General features: G+C 45.6%; 1 protein-coding gene across 2 annotated transcripts in view; it reads right to left on the reverse strand.

Annotated features, from left to right (window-relative positions):
* Positions 1-506: 506 nt before the first annotated feature.
* The window catches only part of LOC117354468 (oocyte zinc finger protein XlCOF6-like), a 33,474-nt gene continuing 18,251 nt past the window's right edge, over positions 507-15,729 (reverse strand). For both annotated transcript variants that reach the window (XM_033932073.1, XM_033932075.1), the window contains exons 3-4: positions 7,258-7,377; positions 507-3,495 (exon numbers count right to left, since the gene is read on the reverse strand). In XM_033932073.1, the coding sequence (XP_033787964.1) occupies positions 1,661-3,495; positions 7,258-7,377 (1,955 nt within the window). In that variant the 3' untranslated portion in view covers positions 507-1,660. The remainder of the gene's footprint in view (positions 3,496-7,257; positions 7,378-15,729) is intronic.

Raw genomic sequence — 15,729 nt, forward strand, 5'->3', positions numbered from 1 at the left:
AGCGCCGGTAGCCTCGGGTGGGGGGGGGTTGGTGGAACGAATCAAAGCGAGTTTCCATTCATTCCTATGGGGAAACTTGCTTTGATATACGAGTAACTTGATTTACGAGCTTGCTTCTGGAAAGAATTATGCTCGTAAACCAAGGTTCCACTGTACTTTAAATAAAAATGAAAATAAAATCAATTTCTGGCAAAAACTACATGAATATGGCTGGGAGGTGTTACCTCGTGCTCTCTACAGTCCAGACACGAGTCCATCAGACTTCGACCTTTTTCCAAAGTTGAAACAACCTATGCGTGGGTATCATTTTGCATCTCTGGAAAGAGCTTTCTTCCGCCAGTACCCGAGCCATTCGGCAACTGAACAAAAACGGTGTTTTGGATGGAATAATGAAGCTTCCCGGACGTTGGAACTCGGTCATTGCAAAGCGGGGAGACTATACTGAAGGATTGTAAAGAAATACTTGAAAAAAATATAAACATAAATTTAAAAAGTGTGCATTATTTATGAAATGACCCTCATATTATACATGTATAAGAGTGTAGAATGCTATCATAAACTTTCACACAGTCAATCTATGCTATACTGAGATCTCAGTTAACCATGGATAACGTCACCCACATGTGAGAATATGCTGCCAGCTTGTCCTAGGATAATACCTTTATTTACTTTTAACTGGTCTTTAATTCCACATTTCCTTTTATTGCCGACAGAACATCAACATTAAAAGATAAGTGCCTGATTTTTGGGCGTTTTTAAGCACAATTAAAATTAAAAAGCAAAAGTATTTATGTAAATATTATGAAAAAAAAAACGAATACAAAAAAAAAAGATCGATGAAGATTTGAGCAGTTTCTAAAAAAAAATGATGAAGGATTACTGCACTCGACTCCGAGGATCCTAAATGGGGAGAAATGACTATTAAAATTGTCTAAATTAAGTAAGATTGCATATTTCTATGACATCCCTTTTATTGCCTGTTATTAGAGTCAATATATTATATTGCAGTGAACATCTTGTATACAGTCAAACACATTACTAGTCTCTAGCTTCTAGGATGTTTTGTAGATCTCCCTTTAGAAGGAAAAATAGTCTCTCTGTTGCTTGCCATTCTGGTGTTAGATCTGGCTGGCTGATCAATTGATCTGTGATGTTTTCCAAGTCTTGGGAAGATGTTAACTGAGATCAATTTTGGGCAATCCACCAAAGTCAGAGATTTTTCGAGCTAGATTCCAGCTCTTTTCCTATTGCTTCAATCCACTTCATAATTTTGATGTTAAACTTTTCTGTTGTTCTTCTGCATACTGGGTAACTATTCTGCTTTTTGGTTGTGCTCTAGGGCAGTGATTCCCAACCCTGTCCTGGAGGAACACCAGGCCAATCGGGTTTTCAGGCTAGCCCTAATGAATATGCATGAGAGAGATTTGCATATGATGGAAGTGATAGGCATGCAAATTTGCTTCATGCATATTCATTAGGGAAAGCCTGAAAACCCAATTGGCCTGGTGTTCCTCCAGGACAGGGTTGGGAACCACTGCTCTAGGGTATCCTCATATAAATTTCTCTGGAACTTTTATGTTTTTTTCTTTGTTCATGGTATTCTAACTGCTTTGATGCTCTCTTCTAGGGTGGTGTCTCCAAAGAATTACTTTTGAACCTATCATTCATAGGCCACAGTATGTCTTCTATGACTGAGCATGTGTTTTGCTAAATGTCCTTTGTGAGAGAAGCATCTATCACATTCTGTACAATTAAATAGTTTATTACTCACATGGGTCCTCTGATGCATTATCAAATGTGATTTTTGATAGAATGCTTTATCACAATCAGCACAAGTAAATGCTTTTTCTTTTTGTTTTGTGTGTACTCTCTGGTGTTTTATTAGATTTGATGTACAATAGAATCTTTTACCACAATTTGTACATGCATATGGTTTTTCCTTTGTGTGGATCCTATCATGTATTTTTAGAACTGATTTCTGACCAAAGCTTTTATTACACTTAGTACATGTAAAGGGTTTCTCTCCTGTGTGTATCCTCTTGTGTTTCACAAGATGTCCTTTCTGACTAAAGCATTTATCACATACATTACAAATAAACGGTTTCTCTCCTGTGTGGGTCCTCTGATGTATTTTTAGATGAAATTTACGAATGAAGCTTTTGTTACACTGTGTGCAATTAAATGACTTTTGTTCCACCTTTGTGTGTATACCTTGATGCTTTATTAAACCTGATAGCCGCATAAACCCTTTATCACAATCTCTGCATGTAAATGGCTTCTTTCCAGTATGGAGCACCTCATGCACTGTTAGCTCGGACTTTCGAATGAAGCTTCCATTACATTGCATACACCTAAAGGGTTTTTCTTCTGCATGAATTCTCTGGTGTTTCATGAGATGTATCTTCTGACTATAGCGTTTACCACATTCAGTACAAGAATATGGTTTTTCTCCTGTATGGGTCCTCTGGTGCATAATTAGATGCGATTTCCTAATGAATGTTTTAGTGCACTGAGTGCATGTGAATGGTTTCTCTCTGTATTTATGTATCTTTTGATGAGCTGTTAGACTTGATGTACGAATGAAACTTTTATTACATTCTTGACACGTATATGGTTTCTCTCCTGTATGGATCCTCATATGTATTCTTAGATCTGATTTTTGATTGAAACTTTGATTACACTTAGCACAGCTAAAGGGCCGCTCTCCTGTATGTATTCTCTTGTGTTTCAGTAAATGTCCTTTTTGACAAAAACATTTACCACACTCTATACAAGAAAATGGTCTTTCTCCAGTATGAATTCTTTGGTGTATCTTTAGATAAGATTTCCGATTGAAGTTTTTATCACATACGGTACACTTAAACTGCTTCTCTTCCTCTTTCTTCAAGTATCTGTTTGCATTTGAATCACAACTGAAGTTTACTCCTGGCTCGGTAGATATGAAGGGTTTTGCTTGAAGGTCAGTATAGTCAAATGTTTGCTGTTCATACATAGCATAACAGGAATTAATCTCTTGTTTTAGCCAGGGTATGATACCTTCCTCTTTTATTGGACTTGATTTATGCATTAGGCTCGTATCATATTGAAATGGTTTTTCTTCTATGTAACTTACCTCGTGGAGTTTAATGTGTTTTTTCATTGTAATGTTTTCTTCACATTCAGGGGATGGAAATGGTGGATCTTCTGTAGGAGATCCCCACTGATATCCAAATATTGATTTTCCACTAGGATACCCCCTAGACCCACAGTTATTTATTTTTTGATTTGAGAGGAATATTTGGGATTCTGCTGCGTCTCTTCTGTCTCGATAAATGGTGCATTTGGCCTTCCTTGGTTCTGCAAGAATTTTCCTTCCCATGCCTGAATCAGATTCTCTCCTCCAGTCTTTTCTCCCCTCTGATCCCAAGATAAACATTGTCTTGTCTCTTTCTGGAAGCAGCTTGTGCATGTCCTCTTTTTTGACACATTCCTTTGGATGCTTCTTAGTTTCATAACCTGTTGGATAATAGAGAAAGTGAACATATTACTTCATATGATGGAGTTACAAAAACAGACAAGGGGAAGGGGGGGGGGACTATGGAGTACTTTGGGACGGGGAACATGGGCTTGAGGTGGGGTGGGGAGGGAGAGGATTAGATGTGGTTGGATGGTATTGTTTTTGATTTTGGGTTGTGGCATTCTTGCTTTTACTATTGCCTTACCTATATTGTATTTGTATCCGATGTTACTTGTTTTTTTGCGATTTGCTACTATTGTACATTATATTGAAAACTTTTCAATAAAAATTTATATATAAAAAAAACAAAAAAACAGACAAGGGGGTTAAGGGGGCTGGTGACTTGTATAGAAACATAGAAAGATGACGGCAGAAAAGGGCTATAGCCCATCAAGTCTGCCCACTCTACTGACCCACCCCATTAAGTCTGAGTACTAATGACCTAGTTCCTTAACTCGACCCTCGTAAGGATCCTACTAGGGCATCCCATTTATTCTTAAAGTCAAGCACGCTGGTGGCCTTGATCACCTGCTCTGGAAGCTTGTTCCAGTGATCTACAACCCTTTCTGTGAAGAAATACTTCCTTACGTCACTATCGAATTTCCCTCCTCTGAGTCTGAGCGGATGCCCCCTTGTGACCGAGGGTCCCTTGAGAAAGAAGATGTCTTCTTCCACCTCGACACGTCCCGTGATGTATTTAAATGTCTCAATCATGTCCCCCCTCTCCTTGCGTTCCTCTAGAGTGTAGAGCTGCAATTTGTTTAGTCTTTCTTCGTACAAGAGACCCTTGAGCCCCGAGATCATCCTAGTGGCCATCCGCTGAACCGACTCAACTCTAAGCAGGCCTCCAGAATTGCACACAGTACTCCAGATGAGGTCTCACCATGGTTCTGTACAGTGGCATTATGACTTCAGATTTGCGGCTAACGAAGCTTCTATTGATACATCGCATAAGTTGCCTTGCTTTGGATGAGGCCTTCTCTACTTGTTTGGCGGCCTTCATGTCTGCACTGATGATTACTCCCAAGTCTCTTTCTTCTGAAGTCCTAGCTAGTGTTTCTCCATTTAAGGTGTAAGGTTTGCATGGATTTCTGCTACCGAGATGCATAACCTTACCGCTTTTTCCATGTGGTTTACACCACAGGTTCTCAACATGCTGTACGCAGCACCGACGTTGTATATCTCCCGCCCTCATTCTGCCATCGCAAATCTCCCACCTTCCTCGTCTTCTCTCCCCAGCTCTCCTCCCCCCCCAGACTAGCAGCAGAAGCTCACTGTGTGCTTTTAAGTTCCCCACATAACATAAAACTTTATTTATATACCGCAGTACCTTAGGAGTTCTATGCGGTTTACAAAAGAAAACTGAAAGTGACAACAAAAACAAATAACCTACAATTTACAAAAATTTCTTAAATAAGTAGGATTTCTTAACTTCTATGCCCTCTCATTCCAGAGCTTCCTTTCAAATGAAAGAAACTAGTCTCATGTATATAGAAGCACCGCTATCTTTTTCCAAGATGTGTTTCTTTCTTTCCTTACAACATTCAATTGCTTTAATGGCACCTTTTCACATAGAAAACTGCTGCTGAATATCTTGTCTGACCACTGCAGCACTATGGGCCTGATTCTGTAAACAGAGCCCAACTTCTATGCGCCAGTTGGCGCAGTTGTCAATCAACTGCTAGGTGTCCTTTACAGAATCATGCCCAGAGGTGTCTAAGCGGACTTATGCATCACCAGGTGTCTGAGGTAAATTAGGCCAGGTAAAACTTTGATTGACAACTGTGCCGAGTGGCATCATTTTTAGAATATGGCCCCCAAAAGTCATACGAGATGAGATTTGAGGGCCTAAACATGTATACTCTAAAGGAGAGAAGAGACAAGGAGGATATGAAAGAGACATTTAAATATCAGAAGCAAACATTGTTCAATGAAATAATGAGGAGTCGTGAGATGAAGCTCCAAAGAAGTAGAATCAAGAAGATAGCCAAGAAATACGTTTTCACGGACAGGGAGTGGAGACCTGGAATAATATCCCAGAATGCATAATGGAAGCTGTAATTGTAATAGGCTTTAAAAGCCAAGGGATAAACACAAAGGATCCCTATTGAATGAATGGGTCAGTTTGGGCTTTTTCTATCATCAGTTACCATGTTAAAGGTTTCATACATATCATCAGCTTGGAGAAGAGATGGCTGAGAGGAGATATAATAGAGATATAATTGAGTGGCATGGAACAGGTAGATATGAATTGTTTGTTTATTGTTTCCAGAAATACTAGGACTAGAGAGCATGCAATGAAGCTACTGTAAGTAGTAAATTTAAAACAAACTGGAGAAAATACTTTTTTCATTCAGTGTGTAATTAAACTTTGGAATTCATCGCCAAAGAATGTGGTAAGCAGTTAGCTTAGTAGGGTCTAAAAAAAGTTTGAATAATTTCCTGAAATAAAAGTCCATAAGCCGTTATTAAGGTAGACTTGGGAAAATCCACTGGATTATTTCTAGGATAAACAGCATAAAATCTATTTTACTCTTTTGGGATCTTGCTAGGTTCTTGTGACCTGGATTGGTCACTGATGGAAACAGGATACCGGGCTTAACGGACCTTTGGTCTGTCTCAGTATGGAAACGCTTATGTTCTTACGTTCTTACTAGAGAATGACACGGTGCCAAAATTCATCACCGTTCCCATCCCCGCAGATAACCGCGGGAAACAATTCTGTGCCTTTCTTACGTGTCTATATCAACATCAGTCCTTCTACACCAGGGGTCTCAAAGTCCCCTCCTCGAGGGCCAAATTCCAGTCGGGTTTTTTGGATTTCCCCAATGAATATGCATGAGATCTATGGACATGCACTGCTTTCAATGCATATTCATTGGGGAAATCCTGAAAACCCGACTGGATTGCAGCCCTCGAGGAGGGACTTTGAGACCCCTGTTCTACACCAACATTCTTCAATGCAAGGCTTGAGGGTCTGTGGTTGGGCCCGTTCATACTCTTGATTCTTCCCTCTCTCCTTGAATAATGACATCGAGATGGCTTCCCACAGTTATCCACGGGGCCGGGAACAGTGATGAATTTTGTCACCGAGTCATTCTCTAGTTCTTACTGCTAAAAAGTGAAGGAAAAGTGGAAGTAAGACCTAGTGGGTACTACGAGTGATGGGTGTAACCAAGGGGTAACTTGAACATGATGGCTGCAGTGGGCCTCTGAAAAGGCACTAGGTGAATGACCTTAAGAGCAGGGACAGGGATTCACTGGGCTTCCAAGAAGGCACTGGAATCATTTACAGAGAGACCAGACTTCAGTGGAGCACATGAGGTGCAGATGTTTCGGTCACTGGCTCACTAGTTCCGATAGCTGTGAGAATAAGAAAATTTGCCAATAAAATGTGAAGTGTTTGATGTGGGTTTGGAAGATGGGATGGGCCTGAAATAGCCTTCCAGTTAGGTAACAAAGGCTAATACATCACAGATTTGGGACCTGTTAATAATCTTTTGTAAACCGCGTTGAACTTATGGTTACACGGTTAATAAGCACAATATTATGTTACGATATGGAAGGCAAAAACGAGAAGGGGATAGAAAGTTCAAATGACAGAGCTGGTGGTGGGCCAAGTACGTGAATTTACAAAAGTGGAAGAATCACAACTGGATGGAGTGAATGGGTCAGTTTGGTCTTTTTCGGCCATCATTTACTGTGTTATCGTGTTTGTGTAGATCATCTCGACTCCAGAGTTATTCTATCTCATCACTCACCTGTGCAAGAGCTTCTCCATCTCTTTTCATCTCTCGAATCCCACTGAGCCTTGACACAAGGGTTTTCCTCTCTCTCAATCCTTACTATAAGATCAGGCTTCTCCGCTAGCAAGCCCATTCCTAGGAAAGGAGAATTTCATATAACTTCATGAAGTAATTTCCATAAAATGTGCCAAGTAAACAGTTTAATCCCCTAAATGGTTTCTTACTAAAAATCCATGCACCAAATCGGAGTTGCATTATATGTTTGCCAGGGGTTACAAGAGAAGAGGAGTGTTGTTAGGAGACATTCTGGAAACAACTAAGGCAGCAAAATATTGCTGAAGCTTGTATCAGCTTCCCCATCTGTTCTACTTGTCACAGAAGCCAACTTTTCACATCATACATTACCCAATACTTAGGCAAAGTGAAGGCATATGTTCAATATTGGGGGGTGCTCAAGCACCCGCAGCATCCATCGAGCTGTCTCCTTCGCTGCCTGTTAGAGCTACAACCTCAGTACCCTGAAGTTGTGGGTTCAAACTCCTGCGCTGCTCCCTGTAACCCTGGGCAAGTCACTTAATCTTCCACAGTCCTAAGTACATTAGATAGATTGTGAGTCCATTGGGACAGATAGGGAAAATGCTTGAAGTAATAATAACAATAATAATAATTTTATCTTTATATACCACCCTACCACATAGTTCTAGGCCAGTGGTCTCAAACTCAAACCCTTTGCAGGGCCACATTTTGGATTTGTAGGTACTTGAAGGGCCTCAGAAAAAAATAGTTACTGTCTTATTAAAGAAATGACAATTTTGCATGAGGTAAAACTCTTTATAGTTTATAAATCTTTCCTTTTGGCTAAGTCTTAATAATAATATTGTAATTTATAGTTAAAGAGGCATATGATCAAAAAACTGTTTTATTTTACTTTTGTGATTATGATACATATACCAAGGGCCTCAAAATAGTACCTGGCCGTATGTGGCCCCCGGGCCACGTGTTTGAGACCACTGTTCTAGGCATATCACATACAGTACTAAAAAGCAATGTTACTTACCGTAACAGTTGTTATCCAGGGACAGCAGGCAGCTATTCTCACTAGTGGGTGATGTCATCAGACAGAGCCCCGGTACGGACGTCTCACAAGCACGTGTTGCTTGTAGAAACTTAAAAGTTTCTAGATGCCCGCATGCGCCGGTGCCTTCCCGCCCGGAGGTCCGGGCGTGTCTCCTCAGTTCAGGTAGCTAGCCTGAGAAGCCAACCCAGGGGAGGTGGGTGGGACGTGAGAATAGCTGCCTGCTGTCCCTGGATAACAACTGTTACGGTAAGTAACATTGCTTTATCCCAGGACAAGCAGGCAGGTATTCTCACTAGTGGGTGACCTCCAAGCTAACCTCAGTGGGATGGAGGAGGGAGTTGGCGACTTAAGAGAATAAATTTTTCTATACTGTTTGGCCAAACTGTCCATCCCGTCTGGAGAGAGTATCCAGACAATAATGTGAGGTGAATGTGTGAACCGAGGACCAGGTGGCAGCCTTACAAATTTCCTCGATTGGTGTTGATCTAAGGAATGCTACTGAGGCTGCCATTGCTCTGACCTTATGGGCTGTGACCTTACAAGGAAGTGATAATCCAGCCTGGGCATAGCAGAAAGAGATACAAGCCGCCATCCAATTAGAGATGGTGCGCTTTGATACGGGTCTTCCCAACTTATTAGGGTCGAAGGAGATAAAAAGTTGAGGAGTGGTTCTGTGTGGCTTGGTGCGATCCAGGTAGAAAGCCAGCGCACGTTTACAGTCTAGAGTGTGAAGGGCCGATTCTCCGTGGTGAGAATGGGGCTTAGGGAAGAATACTGGAAGTACAATGGATTGGTTGAGATGAAATTCTGAGACCACCTTAGGCAGGAATTTCGGGTGAGTGCGGAGGACCACCTTGTCATGGTGGAATACTGTGAATGGTGGATCCGCCATCAGTGCCTGGAGTTCGCTGACTCTGCGAGCGGACGTAAGGGCTACCAGGAAAAGCACTTTCCAGGTGAGATACTTAAGAGGGGCCCTGTTGAGTGGTTCAAACGGGGGCTTCATGAGACGGGAAAGGACTACATTGAGGTCCCAAACTACTGGGGGTGGTTTGAGAGGAGGGTTAACATGGAAGAGTCCTTTCATAAATCTGGCGACCACCGGATGGGCCGAGAGGGGTTTCCCTTGTAGGGGCTGGTGGAACGCCGCAATAGCGCTCAGGTGGACTCGTATGGATGTAGACTTGAGCCCGGATTGAGATAGGTGTAGGAGATAGTCCAGCACGGAGGATAAGGAAGCTCGCTGAGGTTCCTTTGATTTAGAAACACACCATGAGGAGAATCTAGTCCATTTCTGGGAGTAGCATTGTCGAGTGGCGGGCTTCCTGGAAGCTTCCAAGACCTCCCTCACTTCTTGAGAGAAGTGGTGAGGGGTTACGTTGAGAGGAACCAAGCTGTCAGGTGGAGAGACTGCAGGTTGGGATGAAGCAGTGATCCTTGATGTTGAGTAAGTAGTGAAGGAAACACTGGAAGTGGTACTGGTTCCCTGCTGCTGAGTTGAAGTAGGAGGGGGAACCAAGGTTGTCTGGGCCACCGAGGAGCTATTAGGATCATGGTGGCCTGTTCGAGTTTCAGCTTGACCAGAGTCTTCTGGATCAGCAGGAATGGTGGGAACGCATATAGAAATCGTTTCCCCCAGTTCAGTAGAAAAGCATCTGCCTCGAGGCGATGAGGGGTGTAGATCCTGGAGCAAAACTGAGGCAGTTTGGAGTTGTGGGGAGCCGCAAAGAGGTCTATCTGAGGCGTCCCCCACTGTGTGAAGATTTGGTGAAGGGGGCTGGAATGGAGAGTCCATTCGTGCGGTTGTAGTAGACGACTCAGTTTGTCTGCTAAGACGTTGTTCTCCCCCTGAATGTAGACTGCTCTGAGGAGGGCGTTGTGGCGCACCGCCCAGTCCCAGACTCGTAGAGCTTCCTGGCAAAGGAGGGCCGAGCTCGTGCCTCCTTGCTTGTTGATATAATACATGGCGGCCTGATTGTCTGTGCGAATGAGGATTACCATGTCGTGAAGTAGGTGTTGGAAAGCTTGGAGCGCATTGAAGATGGCTCTGAGTTCCAGTAGATTGATTTGGTGTAGTCTTTCCGCACTGGTCCAGAATCCTTGGGTGCGGAGACCATCCAGGTGGGCCCCCCATGCATAATTCGACGAATCGGTTGTGAGAACTTTCTGATGGGGGGGAGAGTGCATCAGCAAACCTCTGGATAGATTCGAAGAGGTCATCCACCAAAGTAGAGACTGCCGAAGAGCAGGTGTGACTAAGATGTGTTTGGATAGTGGATCGGACGTCTGATTCCACTGTGATGCCAGGGTCCACTGGGGGATCCTGAGATGGAGTCTGGCAAAGGGTGTCACATGTACTGTGGAGGCCATATGGCCCAGGAGCACCATCAGTTGTCTCGCCGGTAGGGTTTGGCGAGTAGACACCGACTGGCAGAGGTGAAGAAGAGACTCCATGCGTTGCAGAGGCAGGAATGCTCGGAGTCGGGTGGTGTCCAGGACCGCTCCGATGAAGGGGAGGGACTGGGTGGGTTGTAGATGAGACTTGGAAAAGTTGATCTCGAAGCCCAAATTCTGGAGGAAGTAGGTTGTAGCCAAGGCCGCCGAAGTGACCTCTGGGGCTGACGGGGCCTTGATGAGCCAGTCGTCGAGGTATGGGAACACCTGTAGACCCCTGTCCCGGAGTGCCGCGGCCACTACCACCAGGCACTTTGTGAAGACTCTGGGGGACGAAGATAGGCCGAATGGTAGCACTCGATATTGTAGGTGCAGATTTCCCACCCGAAATCTGAGGAACTTTCGGGAGGCCGGGTGAATGGGGATGTGAGTGTAGGCCTCCTTGAGATCCAGGGAGCATAACCAGTCGTTCTGCTCGAGGAGGGGGTATAGAGAAGCCAAAGTCAACATGCGAAACTTCTCTTTGACCAGGAACTTGTTGAGGGCCCGAAGGTCTAAAATGGGTCGCAGGTCGCCCGTTTTCTTCGGGACGAGGAAGTACCGGGAGTAAAACCCTCGGTTCAATTGGTCTGACGGGACCGGCTCGACAGCCCGAAGCTGAAGTAAGGTTTGGACTTCCTGAAGAAGAAGGGCGGTCTGCGTCGAGCTTGAAGGATACTCTCTTGGAGGATGGTCCGGGGGGACCCGATGGAATTGAAGGGAGTATCCTTCTCTTATGATGGTAAGGACCCATAGGTCCGTGGTTATGGCCTCCCATCGATGGTAAAAAAGATGGAGGCGGCCCCCTATGGGAGAGGCTGAGTGCAGAACGGTGTCGGTTATGCTCCCGGGAGGGGAGTCAAAAGGGCTGGGGAGCCTTAGGTGCAGCCGGTGGCTGAGGTTTTTGCTGAGACTTCTGGGGAGGTTGTCTCTTCGCAGGTTGTCTCGCAGCAGGCGCTTGTCTGGGCATGTAACGCCGCTGGTAAATCAGGGGTGGCCTGGAAGGTCGAGACTGTTGAGGTTTGGGTTTGGGCCGCAGGATGGATTGAAAAGATTTTTCATGATCCGACAGCTTCTTGGTAACAGTTTCGATAGACTCATCGAACAGGTCAGCTCCAGCACATGGTACGTTGGCGAGTCTGTCCTGGAGGTTGGGATCCATATCGATTGTACGGAGCCATGCCAGGCGACGCATGGCTACCGCGCTTGCGGCAGCACGTGCCGAGAGTTCGAATGCATCGAAGGAGGATTGCATCAGCTGGAGGCGTAATTGGGAGAGGGAGGCTATCACTTCCTCGAACTCGAATCGAGCTTGGTTGTCTATGAACGGAGTGAACTTGCGGAGCACCGGCAAGAAGAACTCCAGATAGGAAGAGAAAAAGAAATTGTAGTTCAGCACCCGTGACGCCATCATGGAGTTTTGATAGAATTTTCTACCAAATTTGTCCATCGTTCTCCCCTCTCGGCCCGGTGGTACAGAGGCGTAGACCTGGGAGGGATGAGAGCGTTTAAGAGAGGACTCGACCAGTAGGGATTGGTGGGAGAGTTGAGGGCCCTCAAACCCTTTATGGTGCACGATGCGGTATCGAGCATCGAGTTTGCTGGGAATCGCCGGTATGGAGTACGGTGTTTCGAAACACTGCATGAAGGTCTGATCCAGCAATTTATGCAGGGGGAGCCGAAGCGACTCCGTTGGAGGGTTAGGTAAATGCATGGTGTCCAGGTACTCTTTGGAGTATCGGGAGCCCGTGTCAAGGGTCACATCCAGATCATCCGCCATTTGTCGGAGGAATGATGAGAAAGACAATTGATCCGCCAGCGTCGGTCTGTGGGACGGGCTGGAGGAGGAAGAGGCCTCCGGATCCATGGACATCGGGGAGTGGCAAGGAGAATCGGGTACGGGTGTCTCCTCGTACTCCGGTCCCTCCGGAGGGGACACCTCCGAGGAGGAGTATCCCATACGTTGCAGTTTTTTCTGCGGTGACACCTCCGAGTGGCGTGAAGAGTGCCAGGATGAGTGTCTTGATCGGTGCCCGTCTCGGTGGCGGGACGGGGATCGGGATCGTCTGTGCATCGCATGGTCTCCCGAGGCCCCCAAGTGGTGGATAGGGCTGGAAGCGGTGGATCGCAACTGGGGTTGCGATGCGGATTCTTGCGATGCTACCCAAGTCTGGTAGGGAGTACGGAAGAACTCTTCCTGACTATGCCCAGGGCTTTGAGTATCGATCGGAGGTCTGGTCCCATGTTGGCGCGGAGGCGTAATGGGTTCTAATGGCGGCATATCGGTAAGCGAGGCTTGCCGCATGGGCATCGCCGCCCTCCCCCGTTCGTCCTCGTCGGTTTTCGAGGTCGAACGGTGTGGAGGAGGGGGAGGGGGCGGACCGCCCCTTTGGACCGGTACCGGGAGGTCACCATGTATGGCAGCGATGAGCCCGGGTCCGATGGTCTGCATGAGCTCAACGAATTGAGCTTCCAGCACGGACCGTAGCGAAGCCAATAAGGAGGGATCCGCACCGAAAGGGGGTCCTCCTGCACGGTCATCGCGCTCCTTCGAGGCCGAGTGCTTCTGCTTAGTAGCTTTCGGCACTTTGATGACCACTGGTGGCACTGTGGAAGGAAGAGGTACCTGAACCGAGGAGACCGGGGCAGGCACCGACGTCGAGCTCGTGGATGGTGTCGGGATGAACGATGCCGGTTTCACCACACTCGATGCAGGAGGGGTCGATACCGGTTTCGCCCGAACCGGGGAGGTATCAGATGAAGTGGAGGCTGAGGGATCCTTAGCTGCGTCCATCTTGAACATCGATTCCCACAATAGGCAACGCCGCTTGAATGAGCGTGCCGTAAGGGTAGAGCAAGGCCTGCACGATTTCGGAATGTGGTCAGGGCCCAAACACTGCAAACAGCGCCGGTGAGGGTCCGTGAGTGAAATCGCGCGTTGGCACTTGCTGCACTTTTTAAACCCGGTGATTGGCCGGGACATAGGCCGGAAAATCTCCGCCGCGAGGTCGAAGCCAGTGGGCCTGAGCCACGTGGCCGGCCCGTTCGACCCGCCGGAGGAAATAATCTTCTTTTTTTTTTTTTTTTTTTTACTGAAAAAGAAAAGTACTGTTAACTGTAATTAAAAGAAAGCGAAAACGCGGACAAGGAAGGCAAATTTAACTGAATTCAGCTAGCGCATGATGAAGTTGAACTTCTCAGCTCCGCGGAAAGAAAAGAACTGAGGAGACACACCCGGACCTCCGGGCGGGAAGGCACCGGCGCATGCGCGGTGCGGGCATCTAGAAACTTTTAAGTTTCTACAAGCAACATGTGCTTGTGAGACGTCCGTACCGGGGCTCTGTCTGATGACATCACCCACTAGTGAGAATACCTGCCTGCTTGTCCTGGGATAATTATACAATCAATGAATAAAAATGCAATAGACTAAAAAACGAGTGCTAAGATTATACAATAAATGAATAAAATACAGTTTACTAAAATACAATAAAAATTTCACAAGAAGTTGCTAACTATAAGATCAATATGCAATTTACCAGTCGATATTCTGGAACATCAGTTTACAAATTTGTCGAATAAATCAGTTTTTAGTAGTTTTGTAAAGGACATATATGAGTGGGCCTGAGAAATAATGATACTTAGCCGTAGATCCATCTTACCTGCCTAAAACCTGTATGAAAACCACTTGAGTGTAGTTGTAAAAAGTACAAAAAGGCATTATAGAAGTCCCAATCCCTTATTCCCTTATCTTCTTGGCCCCAATGCTCAAAACTTGCCATGCAAGCAAGACTGGTTGTAGCCAGTCTTACCTGCAAGATAGCCCAGTCTGAAAGGATGCTTTTACCAACCACAGCAGCAGCCACTGAAAATACTAGGCAAATGAATTAAAAGGACTGCATTAGTATTAAAATAATAATAGCTTTATTTATATCCTGTCGTACCTTTTCAGTTCAAGACGGTATACAGTAATGGAAAGGTACAAAGCGGAAATTGTGGGAACGGGTCTCGATACAAGTAGAGGGGAATTGGGGGATCAGACAAACTTGTTGAATAGGTAGGTTTTCAGTGCTTTTCTGAGACATTGGTATGATGAAGAGTTCAAGAGGAACACTCCATGTAATGCACAGCAAAGAAGGTCCACCTTTTACTGTGCAAATTTTTCTGGCAGGTCTGGAGCTGTCGGCGACTTCCCTGATAGAAACATAGAAAGATGACGGCAGAAAAGGGCTACAGCCCATCAAGTCTGCCCACTCTATTGACCCACCCCATTAAGTCTGAGTGCTAATGACCTAGTTCCTTAACTCGACCCTCGTAGGGATCCCACGTGGAGGTCCCATTTATTCTTAAAGTCGAGCACGCTGCACTGGAAGTTTGTTCCAGTGATCTACCACCCTTTCTGTGAAGCAATACTTCCTGGTGTCACCACTAAATTTCCCTCCTCTGAGTTTGAGCGGGTGCCCCCTTGTGACCGAGGGTCCCATGGGAAAGAATATATCGTTTTCCACCTCGACACGACCTGTGACGTACTTAAATGTCTCAATCATGTCACCCCTTTCCCTGCGCTCCTCTAGGGTATAGAGCTGCAGTAGGAGCGGTTTGCTTTCATTTGAGCACTTTGCGTATCTGATGTGCATGTGTTCTGTATGTGTGCGTCCCACGCCTAACGGCCACATCTAAAACCAACATGTAACTAAAAAAAAAAAAAAAAAAGACTTCTGAACTTTTTGCAGCAGAAGAGGCTTCAGTTGCAGCTGGAAGAGGGGTTCTGCCTTTGTTGCTGCTTACTGGAGCTCCATGATCACAGCTCTGCACTGTACTGGGCCTGCACTCCGTCAAAAATTACAAAGATTGGTTGCATGGAATGTTGCTGCTCTTTGGGTTTTGGCCAACCTCACTACACTCATGTCACCCCTCTCCTTAAATCACTTCACTGGCTCCCTATCCACCTTCACATACAGTACAAGCTCCTATTGCTG

This window comes from Geotrypetes seraphini, chromosome 2 (assembly GCF_902459505.1).
Source record: "Geotrypetes seraphini chromosome 2, aGeoSer1.1, whole genome shotgun sequence".
NCBI classification, from domain to species: domain Eukaryota; kingdom Metazoa; phylum Chordata; class Amphibia; order Gymnophiona; family Dermophiidae; genus Geotrypetes; species Geotrypetes seraphini.